At 40.3% G+C, this 22,630-nt stretch overlaps 1 protein-coding gene across 3 annotated transcripts in view; it reads right to left on the bottom strand.

Moving 5' to 3' along the window:
* Positions 1-3,183: 3,183 nt before the first annotated feature.
* LOC115461459 (protocadherin-7-like) overlaps positions 3,184-22,630 on the bottom strand; it is a 1,080,138-nt gene continuing 1,060,691 nt past the window's right edge. For all 3 annotated transcript variants that reach the window (XM_030191264.1, XM_030191265.1, XM_030191266.1), the window contains one exon: positions 3,184-3,627. In XM_030191264.1, coding sequence (XP_030047124.1) covers positions 3,254-3,627 — 374 coding nt within the window. In that variant the 3' untranslated portion in view covers positions 3,184-3,253. The remainder of the gene's footprint in view (positions 3,628-22,630) is intronic.

Here is a 22,630-nt window from a genome sequence, read left to right as displayed (position 1 = left end):
TCTACTTATACTGATTCTGTATTCGCTCGCATCCATTTTAATTTCAAGGAGATGCATACAAGCACATGGTTTGATTTGAAAGAATGACTGAATTTTAAGTGGTGCAAAAATATGGTGAATGAGTCCTGAGCCACTAACTCTACAATCCTGTGCAACCACTATCACTTTTAGAAAACAGGGTTGATATATGCTATCTTGTGGTTTTCCACTATATCATTAAAAGAAATATTACCATTAAAGAACATTTTGTTCAACTGTTATGCAATTGTGTATTCTGCTGAAACGTGCAAGAAAAACAGGTGTATTATACACACAGAAGCTTCTTTAGAAACATTTTCCTTAACAAGTACTTACAGATTATACAATGCATTACTGCAGTAAGCAGTCTTGAAAGTACTAGGGTTGGCTTTATTATTTAAATAATAATAAGCATAGGTTAAATTATTATTTATTTTTATTTCTCCCATACATCCACTCACCAAAACTGCCATAACTAATGCATCAAATTAAATCTAAAGAGGATAACCTCATGGTAAAAGGGGTACTCTACTGAAACGATACAAAGTGTTAGGACAATTGCATTGAATTATCAGCCTATATTCCAGGTTTCTTTCTAGTGCATCGTATGTAACTTTCCAATGCTACATTTAAAACAAATGTATTAGAGTGTACTAGCCAGCTTTGATGCTAGATTTAACAGCCAGGGATTTGAATGTTTGCTCCCTTTTTAAGCAATCCCCACTGTGTTGACTGATTGTCAGTTTCACCTGAACATTCAAGTTCAGATTCTATTTATAATACAGCACCCTCTTCAAAGAGCTAGTTCAAATTCTATACCTATTTATTGGATTTTTTACCGGATTATGCTAAATCTTTACATCTCCTCTTCCTTTTAAGATGTTCATTGTACACCTGCAGAAAATGTCATAACACAGAGCTCTTCATTAGGATGATATGTTTGAAAGTCTTCTATCTTGGCTTGCGCTACCATGTTAAGCATCTTATCATTGTGCTACATATATCAGATTTGTCCTTACCTTAAATATTTGTCTTGCCATTATCTTGTATTACACAAACTCAGCATTAATGCACTTTTGTGTTTTACGAAAACCTGGGAACAATGGGTAATCTATGTCAGTCATGCCAAATGGTAGCACAAACTACTTATACACAGTAGGTTGGCATTTGGAGAAGAAGTCATTGCATTTTATTGGTAGCAAAATCTCATTATTGTATCAGAAGATTCTTTTTTTTTTTAACTTGGCCGCTAATAAAATACACATTTTGGGACCCATCAATACAAATTTGTTAAGTACAATCTTTTCAAAACTATTCTATGGAACTAGAATAATTTCCTGTATAAAATATTAGCACTTACCTCCAAATTCTATAAAAGTTGCTAAAAATTGTACATGCAAATTTGGGTGTGCGCCTAATGTGCGCATGCAATTTAATCGAATAACGAGCCAATTAGCACCAATAATTGAGATTTTAACAAGCAATTATTGGTTATAATTGGATTTCATTAAAAATGTATCTGCGTAAATTCAGGCGTGGGTCCAAAAAGGGGGCACAGCCATGGGCAGATCAGGGCGTTCCTTTAATTTACATGGTTATAGAATAAAGGGGATCTGTTGCCAATTTAGGCTTGGAGATTTACACCAAGGTTTTGCTGGTGTAAATGGTCATACCTAAATGTAGTCATGGTTCCTGGTGCTATGTGCTATTCACTAAATGGTGCCTTACTTTAAGTTCCATTTAAAGAATAGCACTATTTTTTCAGCACCAATTGTTTAGGCGCCATTTATAGAATTTGTCTTGTCAGGTCCATTGGGTAATTAATTAAGTCCACTTGAAAGCTGGAGTACAAGTGTGTCATTTGGGCCATAGATTATGTTGTGGCAAAAATAATTTAGTATATGTAGAGAAAGTATGTGTGAGCATGTTTATGTGTATATTTATAGGTGGACTATTGTTCCCGCCCCAGACAAAATAATTAATGTGAGCGCCAATCTACTGTCTGATCTTTGGCATTTAGTTAATATAATCATCAAAAGTAGAGGATTATGTCAATTGCATTCAAGTGCCAACAGCTGGTATTATTATGATAAAAACTATTATTCTGTTATTTATGTAGATATGTCTGTGAAAAAAACAAACTGTTACAGTTCAGAATTTTTCTGGGAGATATGTCACATTATAGACTTTAGCCTGATATAGGCTATTATTGAGCTGTTATCCAACTTAGGGGGGAAGTTATTGATGTGGGCTACCGTTAAGAGGGGCTATTTTACCACAAGTGGTGCAAATTTAGCACAGGGTCTTACTGCATAACATGGGATCCTGTGCTAAAACAGCACAACTTGTGGTGAAATAACCCATCTTAATGGTAGCTCACTTTAACAATGTTTCCCCTTAGAAGAGCAAAGCTGGGAATTTCAAAAAATTCTTTTGTTTTGATGATTTTTATTCCCCTAGTTTTGTACACATTTTTCTCTCTAGGGATCAGCCATATCTTCATAACATTTTGACTACATTCTATTAAACTTGCTACCCATGACATCTCAAAAGATAATCATGAAAATCAAAGTGGCTTGTATCTAGGGCTTCTGATTTTAGGTTTTAATTGATAAACACCCATGAAAGCAGGTATTTATCAATTGAGCACTGGAAAAACTCCAGTTCCCCTAGACCTCTCTCACTCCTGCCCTAATTAGTCTAGTATCCTTCACTCAATTGTTGTGTGTTTTCTGCACTGATGCCCACATGACATGAACATAAATATTTGACTCCACCAAAATGGTATCCAGCAACAGCATCTGTGGCAAAAAAACACCGTTAAACATGTTTTTTAAAAATGTTTTTCAATGGACCCCTAATTGGCTGGAAAATACACACCTAAATGTATAACTTATAATTACCTAAGAACAGAAGCCCTACTTATATCATGCTTCCACACAGAAATAAAAATAGTGTTCTGAGTTCTATTAATCAGGTTTGCTATCATCAATTTTGGGGAAAAGAATCAATGGGGGGAGGAGCTAGACATGCAATTAATGATGATGGTTTCCACACTGAATGATAGTGTCAGGCAGACAGTATAAGTAAAATGCCTGATGTGGAGGCAGAAGTGGCAGGCAAAGCTTTTGTCTCTTTGGTGGCCCCCTCATTTATTGTCTGAGTTAGTGTTTTGATTTTAAAGATTAGCCTCTTTCCTTGATTTAACAAAAACCCTTTTGTCATTTCGGAGAGCCTACAGATAAACTTCTCTTCTAGTACTGATGGGAGATGGCTTGTATTCCCCTGTCTGTGTGAGGGGGATATCCTCTGGGTTGGTTTCCTCATTTTTGCTATATGTAGCTGCATTGAAGGTCTCATAGGATGAGGTCAACTTTTTGTTAAGGAGATTTCTATTGCGGTCACCCATAAGAGAAGCTTCTCCATTTGCCAGTTTTTCTTGGCTGCCTCTTTCATCTACAGGCATGAAAGTGGAGAGTTTTGGCTGGTTCTTCTGCTTCCTTTCAGGTGAAGTACGGACTGGCATCCAGCAAGAATCCGAGTGGCCGTATTCATCACATTCTCGAGTACATTTCCCTGTAAGAGCTACATCTGGCAGTGGCCTTGAATCTAAAAAACATAAAGAAATAGTAATTTTAAGATATAAAATGAACAACACTTTCCTTCATGACCTAAATATGGAGAGAAAAATTTTAGATGAGGAAATATTTAATTAAATAAATATTTTAGGGGAGAAAGTTATCAAGGTGCAGCAAAAGGAGGCTTTTACCGCATCTTGATTTACAATGGGAGGCATCAACCTGTGGTATCTCAGTGCCAAAGCTTGTTGACTCCCATAGTAAAAGAATAATACTGTTTGAGAGCCACCTCATAAGCAGCATTATTGTACTTCCCGGGAGTATTGGGCTGCCAAGTTATGGACCGATGCTCTTGGGCAGTCTCATAAAGGGACCGGCACCCATAACCAGACCCTCCCAAAACAAAGGGTCCCTCCTAGTGGCCAACCCCCTCACCTGCAAATTTTGCCAGTCCCAACTGAAGCCCTCCTCCCAAGGCAGTAACCCCTCCTCCTGGCCCCACACCCTCTCAAAGGCCCCTTGGGTGAAGAGGAGCCTTTTGAGTTGAGGGATCAGGTTTGATGGCACAAGGGGAGGGTCCGTGTTTAGGGGGAAGCCTAAGATGGTCTTACAGTCTTGGGAGGGGCGAGTCACTCTATTCACCCTCTATTGGGGATGGGTGCTGTCCCCTTTAAGAGACAGCCTGGTTGGGATACAACTTGGTGATCCAATGATCCCAGGCAGTAAAATAACCCTGGCCTTGAGCAGAGGTTACTTACCAGTTATATTGCAGCTTGAGGTGTGCACCCAGTGTATACCACAAGCTGTGGTGTAGTATTTACATAGTAATGAGCTGCTTTACATACATTTGCATGTTTGCATCTCATTACTAAGTAACATGGGTCATGGGGTGACCTATTTCACTGTTAGCTCCCACAATCAGCATTATTACCTTTTGGAACTCGTTTAAGGGGCACATAATGCAGGTTACAGCCCTACACAGCTTTATAACTACCCACCCCCCCCCCCTTAGTCTTAAATAATTAGATAACATTTCAATAAAACCTTAGCAAATATTCAAATATTCGATTCTGTGTAACCCAGTAACATAATGCACATTGTTAGTGGTCAAAATTAACTCTATAATAAACAATGACTAAGCACACAGTAAAACACCTAAAGTGTAAAAATGATATTGTGTATGTATGTGTGTGTGTTAAAATATTTGCTGGATGGAAGGTATTTGTAGATGTAATGTGCTGTATGATATATGGTCAGGTTCTTGATTTTTAAAGTTTGCAATTGCATGTATATTTAATAACATGACTGATATTTGCATTACATTTATTTGGTTGGATAAATCTCATTTGGTTAATATCTTACTTTTAGTTAATGCATTAATCATCATATGGATATAAGCTTATTTTGAAGGAACTCCTACACTGTCTCTATTTACTGAATTTATGTTGCTCTCCAAAATTCTATTCTATGTTACAAGCTTTTTTTGTTCACTCTCTGCTTGCTTTTTAGGTTTTGCAATACAATCAATTTGCACTAGCTTTATTTAATCTTTCACAACCTTAGAACAAAACAATTAGATATTAGCTTATTTAAAGAGTCTAACATAAATTTGTCCTAGGTTTAGTCATTTACAGTCCTAGAATAAAAAATATTAGGTTTTAGCTTGTTTAAACGGTCTAACATCAATTTTTCCTAGTTGTATTTAGTCTCTTTTTCTTTTACCAAACCTTCCCTAATTCACACCCACACCAGATTCTTCATTTATAGTTAGTTGTACCAATTAACTATTACTACTACTACTTAACATTTCTTAAGCGCTACTAGGGTTACGCAGCGCTGTACAATTTGACATAGAGGGACAGTCCTTGCTCAAGGAGCTTACAATCTAAGAGATTAAGAAAATAAGAGGGAAAACTGTCACCACCAAGTATTTTTATCAGTGAGTGATTAATGTGGGATACAAATGCTATAAATAAATTAACAAGAGATTATTTGAACTTTATTGGAAAGCAACCAGAAAACAAAAGCATAAAATATACCAAGTAATCTTAAGAGCCTTAATCCCCAGAAACATAACTACTTACTAATACTAAGAGGCAGCAATCCAGTAGCAAGATGGGGGTTAATCAGTCGTTTGTATTGGGTGCCATATTTATGATCAAATCTCAGGTGGTGAGAGGTCACATGTGTGCACTTAGGGCAACGTTTTATGGGGCTCTTTTACAAAGGTGTCCTGAAAAATGGCCTGCAGTAGTGTAGACATATGTTTTGGGAGCGCACAGAAGCATTTTTCAGTGCACCTGTAAAAAATGCCTTTTTAAAAGTTTTGCTGCAATGGATATGCAGCAAAATGAAAATTGTCATGTGTCCATTGTGGGTCTGAGAACTTACTACCAGCCATTGACCTAGCAATAAGGTCTCACGCGGTAACCGTGCAGTAATGGTCTACACGCATAAAATGCCAATTACCGCCCATGCACCAGAAAATAAAAATATTTTCCAATGCATGTAGCAGATGCACGTCAAAAATGAAATTACCACAAGCGACACATAGTAGTCAGGTGGTAACTCAAAATTGATGCACGTAGGGTGCGCTTAGGTGCCTACACAGCTCAGTAAAAGGATCCCTATATACGGCACAAAAAATTGACACTGAAAAAAAGCACTATTCTATAAGCTGCGCTTGCAATTTGGTGGGAATTGTGCCTAATTTTAGACACAGCCATTTGCACAAACTGAAACATGATGCAAATGTATGTCCTATATTAGGCACATATCCCCCGTTATTTTATAACTATGTGCATTAATTTTAGGTAGCCTCATTCCGCCCTCATTAAGCCTATGCCCTTCCCATTTCCGTACTTCCTTTTTCAGATTGCATGTAAATTTTAGGTGCAGATACTGCACCTAAGTTTACACAGGTAAATGACAATTAAATATAATTAGTGCCAATAATTGCTTATTAAAAAGTCAATTGTTGACACTAATTGACTTGTTATTAATTAAATTGCACATGTAAATTGGATGTGCACCCAAATTTGCACATGCAATTTTTGGTGACGTTTACAGAATTAGGAGGTTAATGGAAAGAGCTGCAGGCTCTGAGAGAACCAGTCCAATCTCTAAAGGCTAGAGTGCCAAGCTTGAAAGAGCTGAGGCAGACAGAGAGGAACATAGCAGAGAAATTCCACCTCCAGTCTGGCAGTCTTTATGCTGACTTGGAGAAGAAATGTCATCCGAAAAGCATCACTTTAGAAGTGAGCCAGTAGCCAGCACCTGCACCTCAGGGGATACAATATCCTGTCGCACTGAGAATGTGTCTTCAGGGGCTTCTGCCCAGGAGGGAAGGGTTAAAATGACCATTTTTAGTTGCTGATTCAATCATTTAGGCCTGTAGATAGCTGGGTAGATGGTGGGCATTAGACTACTTGGTCACTTACGTGCCTGGGGCAAAGGTAGTGGACCTCATGCATTGTCTAGATAGGAATTTATACAGTGCTGGAGATAAAATGGCTGTCCTGGTACATGTGGATACCAACATGATAGAAAAGTGTGGGAGGGAGGTTCTGGAAGCCAAATTTAGACTTCTAAGTACAAAATTGAATTTCAGAGCCTCCAGGATAGCATTTTCAGAAATATTCCCTGTTCTACACACAGGATCTAAGAGACAGGCACAGCGCCAGAGTCTCAATGTATGGATGAGACGATGATGTAGGATAGAGGGATTTAGATTTGTTAGGAACTAAACAACATTTTAAAAACATGGGCTTCACCCTAACCAGTATGGTACCAGGATGCTGGCACTAACTCTTAAAAATGAGCTAAAGCAGTTTTTAAACTAGAACCTCAGGGAAGCCGGCAGTAACTCAGGGAGCACAAGGTTAAATGTTGGCTAGTGGGCCATCCCTGGATTTTCAGCAGAACTTAATCACACAGTGCTGCTGAAAATCTGGTGTGACTGCTGTGGCATTCAGTGGTTAGTGCTGGGGAGGTCCAGGGGTAGAGTTGGGGAGTAGCAGGGAGTTATGCAGGTACCAGATGTTCAGTGATGGTGCCCATATAGCCAAAATGGCATGCAGAACCACATGAAAGACAGTTCTAACTTTGCCCAATTAGCTTTGCAGGTATCTCTTCTTGCCAAATTCAAGCAAGAAATTGCACTAGATAAAAACATTCTCCTACTTCAATTCGACATGTCTAGTGCATTCGATATGGTAGACCACAATATACTACTAAGTATACTCAACAGGATAGGAATTGGAGGGAATATACTCAAATGGATCAAGGGGTTCCTAACCACAAGGTCATATCAAGTAAAGTCAAACTCCAATATCTCTCCATCCTGGGAAAACGACTGCGGAGTACTACTACTACTACTTATCATTTCTATAGTGCTACTAGATGTACGCAGCGCTGTACATTTGAACATAAAGAGACAGTCCCTGCGCGACAGAGCTTACAATCTAATTACCTGAGGGATCACCTCTCTCACCCATCCTTTTCAACCTAATGATGACCCCCTTAGCCAAGTCTCTTTTCAATCAAGGTTTTAACCCTTTTCTGTATGCGGATGATGTCACAATATACATACCTTTCAAATCGAACCTTTCAGAAATCACCAATATAATTAAAAACAGCCTACGCCTAATGAATACCTGGGCTATAACATTCAAACTAAAACTCAATAAAGAAAAAAACACAATGCCTTATTCTTTCATCACAACATTTTACAAACTACCCCACAGCCATACATGCCCTGGAACACACTCTTCCAATCTTAGATAACCTGAAAATCATTGGCATTATTATTGACAACTACTACTACTACTACTATTTAGCATTTCTATAACGCTACAAGGCGTATGCAGCGCTGCACAAACATAGAAGAAAGACAGTCCCTGCTCAAAGAGCTTACAATCTAATAACCTATAACAACCTAACGCTAAAGAACCAAGCCACCGCCATTACAAAGAAAATGTTCCACACAATGTGGAAACTCAAACGGGTAAAACAATTCTTCCCGAGGGAAACTTTTCGCAACATGATTCAAACAATGGTATTAACACGTCGAATACTGCAATGGAGTATATGCAGGTTGCAGAGAACAAATCCTAAGGAAACTACAGACTGCTCAGAATATGGCAGCCAGGCTTATCTATGGAAAATCTAAATTTGAAAGCGCAAAACCCCTCTGGGAAAAACTACATTGGCTACCAATCAAGGAATGTATCGCTTTCAAGGTTTGTACCTTTGTTCACAGAATAATACATGTTATAGCTCCGAGCTAAATGTCTGAACTAATCGATTTACCAATTATAAATACAATTGAATCAGCCAGAACGTACTTAACTCTTCACTTCCCAAGTTTTAAAAGCCTGAAGTATAAATCAATAAACGCGTCAAGTTTCTCTTACATATGCACACAGCTCTGGAATTCTCTACCAAAACGCCTGAAATCTATGAATAATCATCTAGAATTAAAAAAAAAACCTAAAATCTCACCTGTTCAAGATGGCATACCCCACCGTTTCTGGCATAAACACCGAATAATGAAATATGGCATTTTAATCAGAAAACGGACAGTTTTCAACCCCGACACATTATCACATCCTAACATTTTGTCTGAATCACCCCAACCTATTTACTGATACTTCTTTACTGTACTTGTCACTGTAATAGTACCCCTATACTGTATTTGTTCACACCGGAGTCTGTAACCACCTCTCCGGAACTATGTAAGCCACTTTGAACCTACTAATAAATGGGAAAAGGTGGGATACAAATGTAACAAATAAATAAATAATGTCCAGGTGCTAATGAAGTCCTGGAATAATGAGAAATACTGAGCACTGTCAGCTGAACTTCGTCCTGTAAGACTATGATAAAATGAGGAAATGTTTTTAGAATAAAAAATTGAAATGAGAGATTGCCAGGGTCAAAAGTTTGGATAAAGTATGGACATTACTTTAAAACCCAGAAAAAATATATTCCATTCATCAAAAAAGGTCAAAAGAAGATCAAATGACAATCGTGATGGTTTAATGGTGAGGTGGAAGAAGTGGCAAAAGCCAATAAAGCATTTTTCAGAAAATGGAAAGCAGATACTAATGAAGAAATTGGAGATAAACACAAGTACTGGCAAGTTATATATAAAAAGTTAATAAAAGCAGTCCAAGAGAGATTTAGGGGTTCTCTTATTAAGCTGCAGCAAAAAGTGGCCTTAACATGGGTTTTTCCAGTGCGCTAAAGCCAATTTTTCCACAGCCATAAAGGGCCAGATTCTATGGCGCCTAAAAAATCCATGTGGAATTAAGCATATTCTATATGATTTAGGCGCAATGTACGGAATACGCTTAGTTGATACCATAGCGCCAATAAAAACCTGGTGTAAATCTGTGCGCGTAGATTTAGGTGCACTAACCTCTATTCTGTAATTATGCATGGAAATTTTGGAATGCCTACAAAACACCCATAAATGCCCCTTTTAAGCTACACATGTTTATTTTGAACTGCGTGCTTTGCAATTTAGGCACAGTTCTTTATAGAATACGCTTGGCAATTTCTGCATATAAATTGTAATTATTGCTTGTTATGTGCTGGTAAAAATGTTGATACCTTGTTATGCCAATTAATCCAGGAGAAAATGGCCAGTTTTCTATTTTTTTGTATTAATGGCCATGCACCACCCATTTTGTATATGGTAAGGGCTCACACAGTATTCCTGCGCTAACCAGTTAGCGCTAATGTAGAAGAACTGTTTAGTGCAGGAATACCCACCCTCTACCCCCTGAAACACCCTCTTAAAAAGAAAAATTAGCAGCTGTACATTTGGCAGTTACCACAGGATGCCTGAGTGCGTCCTGTGGTTTGCCATTTTAAGCTGTGTTAGGTGTGTGTTAGTGCCTACAGCAGCTTAGTAAAAGAGCTCCTTAGTCAAATACATCTGAAGTAGAGAGTTCATTAGGGAGCTTGTTGGACTTCTGAATGACCAAGAAGTTAAAGAATCAGGAAGTATAAGATAATAGCAGAAAACTAAGGGCTCCTTTTGCAAAGTCACAATAGTTATTCCCAGCGCTGCAAATGTGACAAAGACCATTCAATTCCTATGGGCCTTGTGGCATTTGCCAAGCAGGAATCACTATTGTGGCTTAATAAAAGGAGCCCTAAATGATAATTTTGCCTTGGTCTTTACTGAAGAGGATGTTGGGGTACACTGGAAACCTTCATTAATGGTAAAACATATCACTGTGGGGGTCCTTTTACTAAGCTGCAGTAAAAAGTGGCCTACAGTAGTGCGAGCGTGTCTTTTGGGCGAATGCTGAGCCATTTTTTACCGAGTCTAGGAAAAAGGGCCTTTTTTGAAGGGCTGGAAAATGGATGTGCGCTAAAATTGAAACCAGTGCGCGCCCATTTCAGCCTGAGACCTTATCACCACCCACTGACCTAGCAGTAAGGGCTCACATGCTACACGTGTGATGACCGGTCGGTGCATGCCAACTGCCAAATAATGCCAGAAACATCATGCGCAGTAGGAAATAAAAAAATAATTTGTCCCAGAGTTATGAGCACGCCAAATCCGAAACTACCTCCGGGGGGGGGGGGGGGGGGGGGCGCATACTAGCCTGGTTGTAGTCTCATTTTGGCATGAGCTGCATGTGTGTAGAGTCTACTACAACATTGTAAAAGGGCCCCCTTATATCTAGAAGGTCTAGGAGATCAATCTAACACGCTAGAACAACAAATTGCCGAAATTAGATGACATTCATCTAGGATCCTGAAAAAGCTCATACATGAAACTGTTAAGCGGTTACTAGTAATCTGTAACCTATCATTCAAAATGGCAATGATACCTGAGAAATGGAGGATGGCCAATATAGCACCAATTTTTAGAAAAGATTCCCAAGGTGACCTGGGAAGTTATAAACTAATGAGCCTGGCATTGGTGCCTGGCAAAATGGTTGAAGCTATACTAAAAAACAAAGGGGTCTTTTTACAAAGCGGTGGTTAGCAGCACTAACACATGTTTACTACATGCTAAAAAGGCACTACCGTGGGATGTACTCAGGCATCAGTAATAGTTCTGGGATTGGCACGTGCCAATCCCACGCTAAAAAATATAAGATATTTTTTTAACACAGGGGCATGTTTGGAGGCAGAGGGTAGGCATTCCCTGTTCTAATTAGGTAGTGTGGGTAAACTGCTGTGCGCTGCCCAATTAGCATAGAGTTAGCGCAGTAGTCCTTACCACCTAGTAAATAGGTGGTGGTACAGGATCATGCGCTAATTGGGAAATTAGCATGTGACCATTAAGAGGAAAATAGCAATTCTGGCTATGCCCCATTCTGCCTTGAAACACCCATGACCCTCCCATTTCTATACCCCCTTTTTTGGACCACACATAAATTTTAGGCACGCACCCCGAGCCTAACTTTACGCATGTTGGTCTCAACTAAATCTAATTAGTGCCAATAACTGCTTGTTAAAAAGCCAATTACTGGCAGTAATTGGCATGTTATTCAATCCCCACCAATTTTTTCTTCAGTTCCATCTCCCACCTTTGATCCATGCCAAGAGGGAGGTCCTTCTTGTCTAGCCTGATGCAGTAATCCTGAAAGCAGAATCAGCCTGCTTTACTCCCATGAGTTGGCTCTAAAAGGCATTTGCTAAAAGAGCAAGGATTCAAGGGACAAGTAATAGACCTGAAACCCAGTTGCTGGCTTGTTTTGGGGGGCAGGTAAGGGGAACCTTCCAAACCCTGTGTAGTCAAGGGAAGGAGATAGAAATTCATTCAGGATACCTGTGGTGACATCCAAGCAACCTGCAATTTCTAACCATAGCAGGAAGGAGAAGAAAAGAACTGTTTACCATCTGATAATATCATCACTACAGAGCCACGGTGTCTATCACGTAGCTACCAAGGATCCTGTAATTGTGTTCCATTTAATTGATGGACATCTGCTTAAGTGTAACAGCAAGTGAACTGTGCAAGCCAAGCCAAGCCCTCACCAAACTGGTGAGTGGGTTTGAGTAACAAAAAGAATAGGGAGAAGCTGTTTGTAATTTCTGTGCTTGACTAGAAGAGAGGAGAAAGCTATTGTAAATAGTTGGTCATCTGTTTTGAGAAGTTTGAAGCTATACCTTCATCAATTGAATGACAGTAAAGGTTCTGGTTTTCAGCAAAAGAACCGGTCTGGTGTCCATCATTGTGTGAAATCTGGTGCAGAGCTTGCTCTTCCTCCTAGGTAAATCCTAGTTCTGCCCTGGTCCCAAACAATAAATAATAGTGTGCACCAATTTTGTCCAACTATCCCAGACATAGTCTAGGCATCCACCTAGACCACATCAGATCTATCTATCTAGTTAGCTAGCTAGCTAGTTAGCTTATATATGTATAATTCTTGTATATTTATTCATTGGGTTTGATGATTGCCCCTACAATCTTCAATTATATACCATGCTCTAAAGATTATGCGTACTTAATATCAACTACATTACTGAATAAGGTTTTTCTGTTTTCTCTACAGACTGTGAAATTTCAGCTCCTGCAGTGCCCAACCTTAATGATTGATAACAGAAATATTGACATTTGTCAGTCCATCAATTTACAAACTACCATGAAACAACAGTTCCACACAGTATGCAAAGAATACAAGTAGAAAATGCCATTGTTTATCACAGGAAACCTAGAATTATTCTTGCTCTTTTCCCCCAAAGGTAGGAAACTGAGATAATTATTTATTATTCAGTAGAAAGTAGAACACACTGCTGTTTGATTTTTAAGTAGATAAATCCACTTGAATTTGTTACAAGGAGGCAAAACATTTCCAATCATTCTCACATTTCTAAAATCTTTGTTTCCTTATATCATTCTCTGTCATTTATTCACAAATTCATAAACTACACTGCTAACAAGTATTCTTTTCTTAAACTTAAAGAGCAGTCACTATATTGGCAATTTTATCACTAGATGCCCCTTGGTTATATGGAGCATATTCTATCACAAAGCCAGGGTGCTTAGGTTCCATTACAGAACACTAATGTAACCTGGTATTGGCATGTCTAGGGTTACCATATTTGTGGAGACAAAAAGACAAATGTTTACTACCTTTGCTAAAGAAATATTTAATCACAGCAAATGTGTAAACAGCTTTCAGTTAATGAACACACATCAAACAGTGACTGACTTACAGTACAGCAGTAGATAATCTACTTTTCAAAAACATCTGGATTTGAGTTTGACTGAGTCTAAGTCCAAGTGTACTTATCAGAAGAATGGCTATCCCTCAGATACATGTGAAAGTCTTTGCATGAGATATGCTTAAAGTTGTGTTGCACAAACAAAATTCATTCGACAGATTCAACCATCAGGGAAACAGAGAGATGATCAGCTCTCATCTCTAACAAAATAGCACTCAGCACAGGAACTTCCTTATATACCAACAGATAGCTCAGCCAATGAATCATGATGTTAGTTTCAAACAGTGGTGTAGCTAGGGTAGTTGACACCCGGGGCCGGTCGCCAACCGAAAACCATGTCTTTTTCACAAACACAGATACACACTAATCCACTATAGAATAAGAAATCATAAACTTTCTATTTAGACAAAAATTAAACTGAACCCCCGATGCCAGACTCTGCATACAATGCAACACCACAGAAAATGTCCCCTAGTACTGTGCAAAATATAAAGACAGTGGATATAAATTTGAAAAAACTAACAAATCCGATCACCACTTTACCAATTAACAAAGAAATAAAACAAATATAGAAAATAAAATACCATTTTATTGGACTAATGCATTTAGCTTTCAGAGGCCAAAACCTCCTTCCTCAGGTCAATACAGTATAGTGCTGTTATAGTATCCTATCCTGACCTGAGGAAGGGGGTTTTGTTCTCTGAAAGGTAAGTCAAAATGTATTAAAAATTAGTCCAATAAAATGATTACCTTATTTAAATGTTCTATTTATAAACATTTATTAACACATAAACACAGATATAATACTATACCCTAAAGTAAAAAAATAAAAAAATATATATATTTTATTTACAGTTTGTTGTCTCTGGTTTCTGCTTTCCTCATCTTCTTTTCACTGTCTTCCTTCCATCCAGCATCTGTCTTCGCTCTTTCTCTGAAATCCAGTGTCTGCCCTCTCTAATGTCCCTTCCATCCAGTGTCTGCCCTCTCTCTCTCTGCCCCTTCCATCCACCATCTGCCCTCTTTCTCTCTCCCCCTTCCACCCACCATCTGCCCTTTCTCTCTGCCCCTTCGATCCGTCTGCCCTCCCTCTCCCATCCATCCAGGGTCTGCCCTCCCTCACGCTCCCCCCCTTCCATCCAGGGTCTGTCCCCTCTCTCTGCCCCCTCTCTCTGCCCCCTCTTTCAACCTGCACCTAGTTCCAGTTCCAGCCCACATCTCCCACCTGCCACCCTTTTCAGCCCCACTATCCCACCAGTCCCCAGCCCTTTTCTCCCATCAGTCCTGGGCTTCAGTCCCTAGCCACTTCTCCCTGTCCCCTTTTCAGCCCCTAGTTTCAACCCCAGCCCTTTTCTCTCACCAGTCCCGAGCTTCAGCCCCAGCCACTTCTCCCTGTCTCCTTTTCAGCCCCTAGTTTCAACCCCAGCCCTTTTCTCTCACCAGTCCCGAGCTTCAGCCCCAGCCAGTTCTCCCTGTCCCCTTTAAAGCCCCCAGTCCCCATAGTTTCAGCCCCTGCCCCTTTTCAACCTCCAGTTCTAGTTTCAGACCCCTTCTCCCATGAGCACTTCCTTCCCCAGTCCCCTTATCCCCTCTGAGCACCCCCACCCCTCCCCAATCCCCATTCTCCCCTCTGAGCACCCCTACCCTCCCCAATCCCCTTCTCACCTCTGAGCATCCCTCCTCTGAACTCCCCCACCCCTCCCCAATCCCCTCTGAGCACCCCCACCCCTCCCCATTCTCCTCTCTGAGCACCCCTCCTCTGAACTCCCCCACCCCTCTCCAATCCCCTTCTCCCCTCTGAGCTCCCCCCCGACCCAGTCCTGTCCCCCCTCCATTGACAGCCACAGAGCCCTCTTCTCCTGCCACCACCTGCCTTTTTCTTTTTCTTTTAAAAATCCGTGCAGCCATGCAGGCAGTGCTTCGCGTCTGCCCTGTGTGTGCTGTGAAAGAAGTAAATCGCCAGCCTTGGCGTCAGGCCTTCCCTTGATGTCCTGCCCTCGAGGAAATAGGAAGTTACCTCACAAGAGGGCGGGACATCGAGGGACGGCCCGAAACCAGCGCTGGTGATTTACTTCTTTCACAGCACACACAGGGCAGACGCGAAGCGCTGCCTGCATGGCTGCACGGATTTAAAAAAAAAAAGAAAAAGGCAGGCGGTGGCAGGAGAAGAGACGTGACAGAGCACCCCCCACCCGCAGACACTCGGGGTGGACCGCCCCCACCGCCCCGCCCTTGCTACGCCACTGGTTTCAAAACAATGAAGGCCAATACAGATCTACGTTCAGCTCACCCGGAACAACTGTATTCAGTGTGAAGATCCATCATTGCTCTTTGAAATGTGGATTGGTTATTGAATTTCAAAGAGCAACGATGGACCTTCACACTGAATATGGTGGTTCCAGATGGGATGAGCATAGATCTGGATTGGTCTTCATTGTTTTGAAACTAACATCACGATTGGTTAGCTGAACCATCTGTTGGTATATAAGAAAATTCCTGTGCTGATCGCCACTTTGTTAGAGACGAGAGATTGAAGAATGCCATTCTCACAGGCTAGTGATTAGAAAAAATAAACCTTTATTGCAATATGAAGTTTATTTTTGATGAATGGATTTTTCCTGTATTACAGTGAAGGACCAGCCCTGGAAGCAGCATATGTGAAACATAGACCATATCATCTATGGGTTCCTGTGATACTGGAATGACGAATTTCAGTTAAAATAAGTGTGCTATTTAATCATTTTTGAAACAAAAGAGAAAAAGTAACAAAGAATCATTTTAATGCATAAGATTAGTACAACATCAAATAAAGAATACATAGATATTTAGATGACCTCTGAAGATTAAGGTGAACCATGAGCTGAGGTGTTCATGTGAAATCAGTCGCCACTAAAGTCATGTTCTTGTGAAATAGAATTATACTTTGTAAGAAACATTCACAGCATTGAACTTGTTTTGTGTTTGATCCAAATCACAAGGGGTCATGTCGGGGGCATATTGAGGGCAGGATTTGGGCATTCCCAAACTTAGATGTTTTTCTGCCCTAATGGAACAAAGCAAAAATGTCCAGGGATGAAATTTAGATGTTTTGGTCTAGACCTGATTCAGTCACACCTAAGTCACAAAAAGGTGCCCTGAATGACCAAATGATCACTGAAGGGATAAAGGCATGACCCCCCCCCCCTTATTCTTCCAGTGGTCACTGACCCCCTCCCACCCCCCAAAGATGTGAAAGAAACAGTACATACCAGCCTCTAAGACAGCTTCAGATTGTAAACGGGCCTGCTGCTCCAGTATGGAGGAGGAAGCTGCCTCCCATGAATAGCCAGAACTTCACCAGGAAATACTTCAAAACATTCCTTTATTTTCCAGATTCATAAACAAAACTTCACTCCAGAGTAGAGACTTGCTTCTCAGGCAGGGCTGTTCTGCCTTGCTTAGTACATCAGCCAATTACACAAAGACTTTGCCCCCTTCCCTGAGAGAATGCAATAGTCCTTTGGAAATCCCTGCTGTTTTTGGCCCAGTCAGTAGCCAACAAATAGTACTTGTCCCACAAGCAGGATTTCCCCTCAAGACAAACAGTTAATCACCACGCAGTCTTTACTTTCATAAACAAGCCTTCCAACTTCAGAGGTTCTCAAAATAATCAGATTTCAAAACAGGTTAGTAATTCCCCCACCATTCATGGTTTCCCCCAAAAGAAAACCAGGCTTCTCTACTTAAGCAGGGTTTAAACCAAAATAAATTCCCAAAACCATGTAGGTTCCAAACCTTCAGGGGCTGCCTTCCTCAGCTCTCAAGCTCCCATTCCGTTCTGCTTTCTTCCCCTGCTCAGGCTGATTAATTCCCTCTTCCATCCAATCCGCCTCCTGCTTCTCAGTCCACCCCTCCCTATTACAGGTGGGCAGCATGATATACAGATTGCTGGTCCCGGGAACTGGCTCCTTCATTCACCCTCCCTCTTGTGGTCAGAGACGGTATATGGCCAGCTTGCCTATCCCCTGGGATCTCACTGCTAGGACTGGAAATGCATTCTGGGATATGTAGTTCATGGTTCTGCTGCTTCACTCTATACATCGGGGATGTAGCCTTGTCACAAGATGTTATGGCCAGTCCTACTAGAGTAGCAAGCAGGTCCCTGGAGTAGCCTAGTGGTCGGTGCTGTGTACTGTAGAGAAGGGGATCCAGGTCCACATCTCACTTTAACTGGTACACTTATGGTTGAATGCGTGAGACCTTCAAAACCAACCAAAAACCTACTGTATCTACATGTAGGTGACACCTGCAGGCATAAGGGCTATTATAGCGGTGTTTAGTTGGGTACAGTAGGTTTTTGGTGGGTATTTGAGGGCTCCCCATATAATATATGGGTGTAACAGTGAGATGTGTACCAGGTACATTTTAAGTGAAGTCCACTGCTGCGTCTCCTACGGTGCCCCACTGGTTTGCTGAGATGTCTGTGTAGCCTGTCTACTACGAATGATAGCCCCCATACGTCCCAACGGCTTGTTTTTGTGCATTTTTCCCTTGGATTTTTTTTTAATGGTCACAAAAGAAAAATGCACTGAGCACAAACTCTTGGATTCTATATAGTTTGACTAAAGTTGTGTGTGCAAATCTGATCATATTCTGGATTTGCACATGCAACTTAGTTGAATAGTAAGCCAATCAGTGCTGATAATTGCCAATTAATAAGCAATTATTAACACTAATTGACCTTAGAATTTACATGCACAACTGTCTAAGCATTTTCTGTAAAGTAATGCGCATAAATTCTAAGGCGCCTAGTAGAATAAGGAGTGTGGCCATGGGTGTAAAATAGTGGGTTATGGGCTTTTCCTAAAACTATGCGTGTTGTTATAGAATACACCCTGTCCACACCTAATTAAGGCGTAGGCATTTGCACCAAGTTTTGCATGGCACAACTGCCTGCGACTAAATTTAATCACGCAGATGGGTGCTAGGCATATTCTATCATCCGCTCCTAAATTTAGGCTTAGTTCATAGAATATGCCTAGGTGTATTTTTTTGCTGCCGATTTTTTAGGCCTGATATATAGATTGTAGCCTAAAATGTCTACAAAGCATCTAGAAAATGGCTATTGTCAAAACAAAAAAGTAGCTGTTTTTCTGGTTCGAAAGCCATTATGTTCAGCACTTGACTTTTTGACATTTTAAGCAAGACATCCAAAATCGGATTTCGACGTCATATTGAAAATGCCCCTCCACGTGGGTAGGTATTTTGGTCATATGAACATAAAAGAAAAGAGGATATTTTCTTAAACATTTTGAAAAAAAACCTGGAGGACATATCTGAAGAAGTCTAAAAGGAGGACACGTCTTTTTAAAAGAGGATAAATAGTATCCCTAGGCATGCCTTTCATTTAGGCAACCACAGTTACATAAGCCATAGAGGTGGCATATGTATGGGGGCCTAAATGGGAGAAGCTGTTTGCATAACTTAGAGCATTCTGCAAGTTCAAGGCAGGTGGAAGCCCTGCCCATATCCTGCCCAAGCTGTACCCTGTGTATACCCCTCTAGGCAGTATATTGACATTTGCACTTGTATGCGTGCACATTCACACATCAATATCAGTATTTTTTTTATTTTTCTGCGCATAATACACACACAAATGTAAGCACCTTGTTTTAGAATTGCTCTTTTTTTGTGGTTCAAATCACTAAGCAGGTAGGCTAAAGAGTTCTTGCATGAACACTAAGCAGTGGGCTGATCATTAATGATTAACAACTACAACTATTAATGTGTGCTAAAGCTTTTAATGTGCATTAGTGGTGATTAGCATAAATGCACACATGCCCACTAATGCGGTAACAAATCTCAATAACTGTAGCTGTCAATGTGGATGACAAACTGTCCTCAATTGAGTAATCAGTGTATATGCTGAAATTTACCATACAAGTGCTTGTAATGTTTATGGTTATGTTTATTACAGCTTGATAACCTTTCAAATTAAAATCAAAGTGGTTTACAAAATCAAATCCAAATATCATAAAATCTTAAAAAGGAACTACAAAAGTATAGAGGAAAAATAAAAGAACAGAACAGATCTTGTGACTGCCATCGCTGATCCAAAGGCATGACACATCGGACTATGGTCTACACCATGACATCATCTCGCTGAGAAAGCTTTAGTAAAAAGATATGACTTTAGAGAAGACGTAAACCTAATATAGGATTCATCAGAATGTAAATGTTCCAGAAGGAAATTCCATAAATAGGGAACAGTATGGAAAAATACGGAATGATGTGTGGCTTCTAAACATGAACAGTGGACTGGGGTTATAGTTAGAGAGTTCTGAAATGATGAACGGAAGATTTGGGATGTCCTATAAGGAAAGATAATGGAAGCGAGGTATGAGGGGGGTCAGCAGAATGGAGAACTTTATAAGTCAAAGTTAGGATCTTATGTTGTACACGAAATGCGACTGATAACCAATGATAATGAACAAGAACGGGAGAGACACTGTCAAATCAATGGGCATGGGCCACTAATTGGACAGAGGTGTTTTGGACTGATTAAAGTATTTTAGGAGAGTTGCAGGAAGTCCAGTATATATAACATTGCAATAGTCTGGTTTTGTAGATACCAAGGACTAAAGTAGTGTGGTGCAAGTATCATATTTGAGATAGTTGCGAAGTGAGCGAATGTAGCGAAGGGAAAAGAAACAAGATTTTACAACAACTACTACTACTACTACTTATCATTTCTATAGCGCTACAAGGCATATGTAGCACTGTACACCATACACAAAAAGACAGTCCCTGCTCAAAGAGCTAACAATCTAGATAAGACAGGTAAACAGACAGGTAAACAGACAGAATAGTAAGGGTAACAGACAGAACAATAAGGGTAAGGGAATAAAGAGGTGAGGATAAAAGGACAGGGCAAGTGAGTGGTGGTTGGGAGTCAAAAGTAGTGGTAAAGAGGTGGGCTTTAAGTTTGGACTTGAAAACGTCCAAAGACGGGGCTAGACGTATAGGCTCGGGTAGTCTATTCCAGGCGTGAGGTGCAGCAAGATAAAAGGAACGGAGCCTGGAATTAGCAGTAGAGGAAAAGGGGACAGATAAGAGAGATTTATCTACAGAACGGAGTACCCGAGAGGGGGCGTAAGGAGAGACAAGAGTGGAGAGGTACTGGGGAGCGGCAGAGTGAATGCACTTATAGGTCAATAAGAGAAGTTTGAATTGAATGCGGAAACGGATAGGGAGCCAGTGAAGTGACTTCAGGAGAGGGCTAATGTGAGCATAGCGACTTTGGAGGAAAATGAAATATGAAAAACAAATGATAGTTCAGAATCTAAGATTACACCCAAGTAACTAAGAGTGTGACAAGGGTTATCAGGCACCTCTTAACAGTGGGGCCACTGATGGGGTAGAACATGACCTGTAATCCAAAGGGCGGAAGTTTTAGATGGATTCAAAATCAACTTATGGGATGTCAACCAGTTGTCAATTAAGGTGAGGCATTTTTGTGAGGATATCATGTTTGGGTTGGAGTGGTCTTATACATGAAGCAGAAGAATTTTATCTGAGTCTCATGAATCAGAGATGTCAAAGGGCTAAGAAAGATATTGAAAAGCAAAGCAGAAAGAACAGAACCTTGAGGGACACCACAGTAAAGAGGAAAAGGCTTTGAGGTGGTAGTGTATGTGGATACATGAAAAGTATGGTCGATGAGAAAGCAAAAAAAAAATTCCAGGCCAACCCCAGCGATCCCGACAGAGAAGAGACGAGAGAGCAAAAGATCATGACAAACCAAGTCAAAAGCAGCACTAAGATCAAGTGAACCCAAAATGATTGCATCTCCATGGTCCAGGGCAGAGTGACAATCAGTTAGAAATGAGGCTATGATAGTTTCTGTAGAATGACTGGGGCAAAAGCTCAACTGGTAGGGGTGAAAAAATTGGAGGACTCCGAGTGCTGAAGTAGTTGAGAGTAGACAGCTTTTTCTGTTAATTTGGCAAAATTGATAAGTTTGAAATAGGCCTATAATTACTGAGGACAGAGAGGCAATGTTCACAGAGGAAAGCTACATTTCACTAAGTACTGTAGCTAGCAACTATTTTTCCACTAGTTATGATAGTCATTACCATGCAAATAAGCTGCTTAGCATGCATTTGCATGTGACACAGTTTAACAGCACAACTGGGTTGCACCTGATTCAGGAACCAGGAAATAACACAAAAGTTTCCAAAAACTGCAAATTCCACACATTTGGGGAAATTTCACAAAGGAGGTGATAAAGTATGTACCTACATTGGCAATATTTTAGTTTACTTACACACATGGTTGGCCACATGTGTAAGTGGCCTCCTATAAAAAGCTGATGAGTGTAAAAGCACAGTTATTCACATGACAGCACATATTTTGATGGTGAACATGTACATGGGTGGAGCTTGCACATACGTGTATGTATGTTATAAAATATGTCAAGCAAGGAAGGAAAATCCTCAGAGTTCCAAATCCACAGATTTATAGAGCTAAATATGATCACTGCGATCTACTCTTCATCAATGGCAAAACCTTCCCACTGAACATGTATTTTTTTCAAAGATTCATTTTTAATTTTTCATAAAACATCACAATACTTAGTAATATTAAAGTCACATCTTTCGTCTATTTTGTAGAGGCAGTTCACAACTCTACTATATGCAGTGAGCGAATCTCAGCTTTACTGAATCTCAGCTCTACTGATCCCAATATCTAGTGCACTTATCTTTAAGAAGCTCATGTAGAGCCAGCTTCTTCAATCATTCTCCAAACACCCCGGACCAATGGTGGCCAGCGTTTCGCTTAGCTGCTTCAGGGTCTAA

The sequence above is a fragment of the Microcaecilia unicolor genome, chromosome 2, assembly GCF_901765095.1.
Source record: "Microcaecilia unicolor chromosome 2, aMicUni1.1, whole genome shotgun sequence".
Taxonomy (NCBI): domain Eukaryota; kingdom Metazoa; phylum Chordata; class Amphibia; order Gymnophiona; family Siphonopidae; genus Microcaecilia; species Microcaecilia unicolor.
The sequence above is the reverse complement of the archived record's forward strand: the minus strand, read 5'-3'. Positions and strand labels throughout refer to the sequence as shown.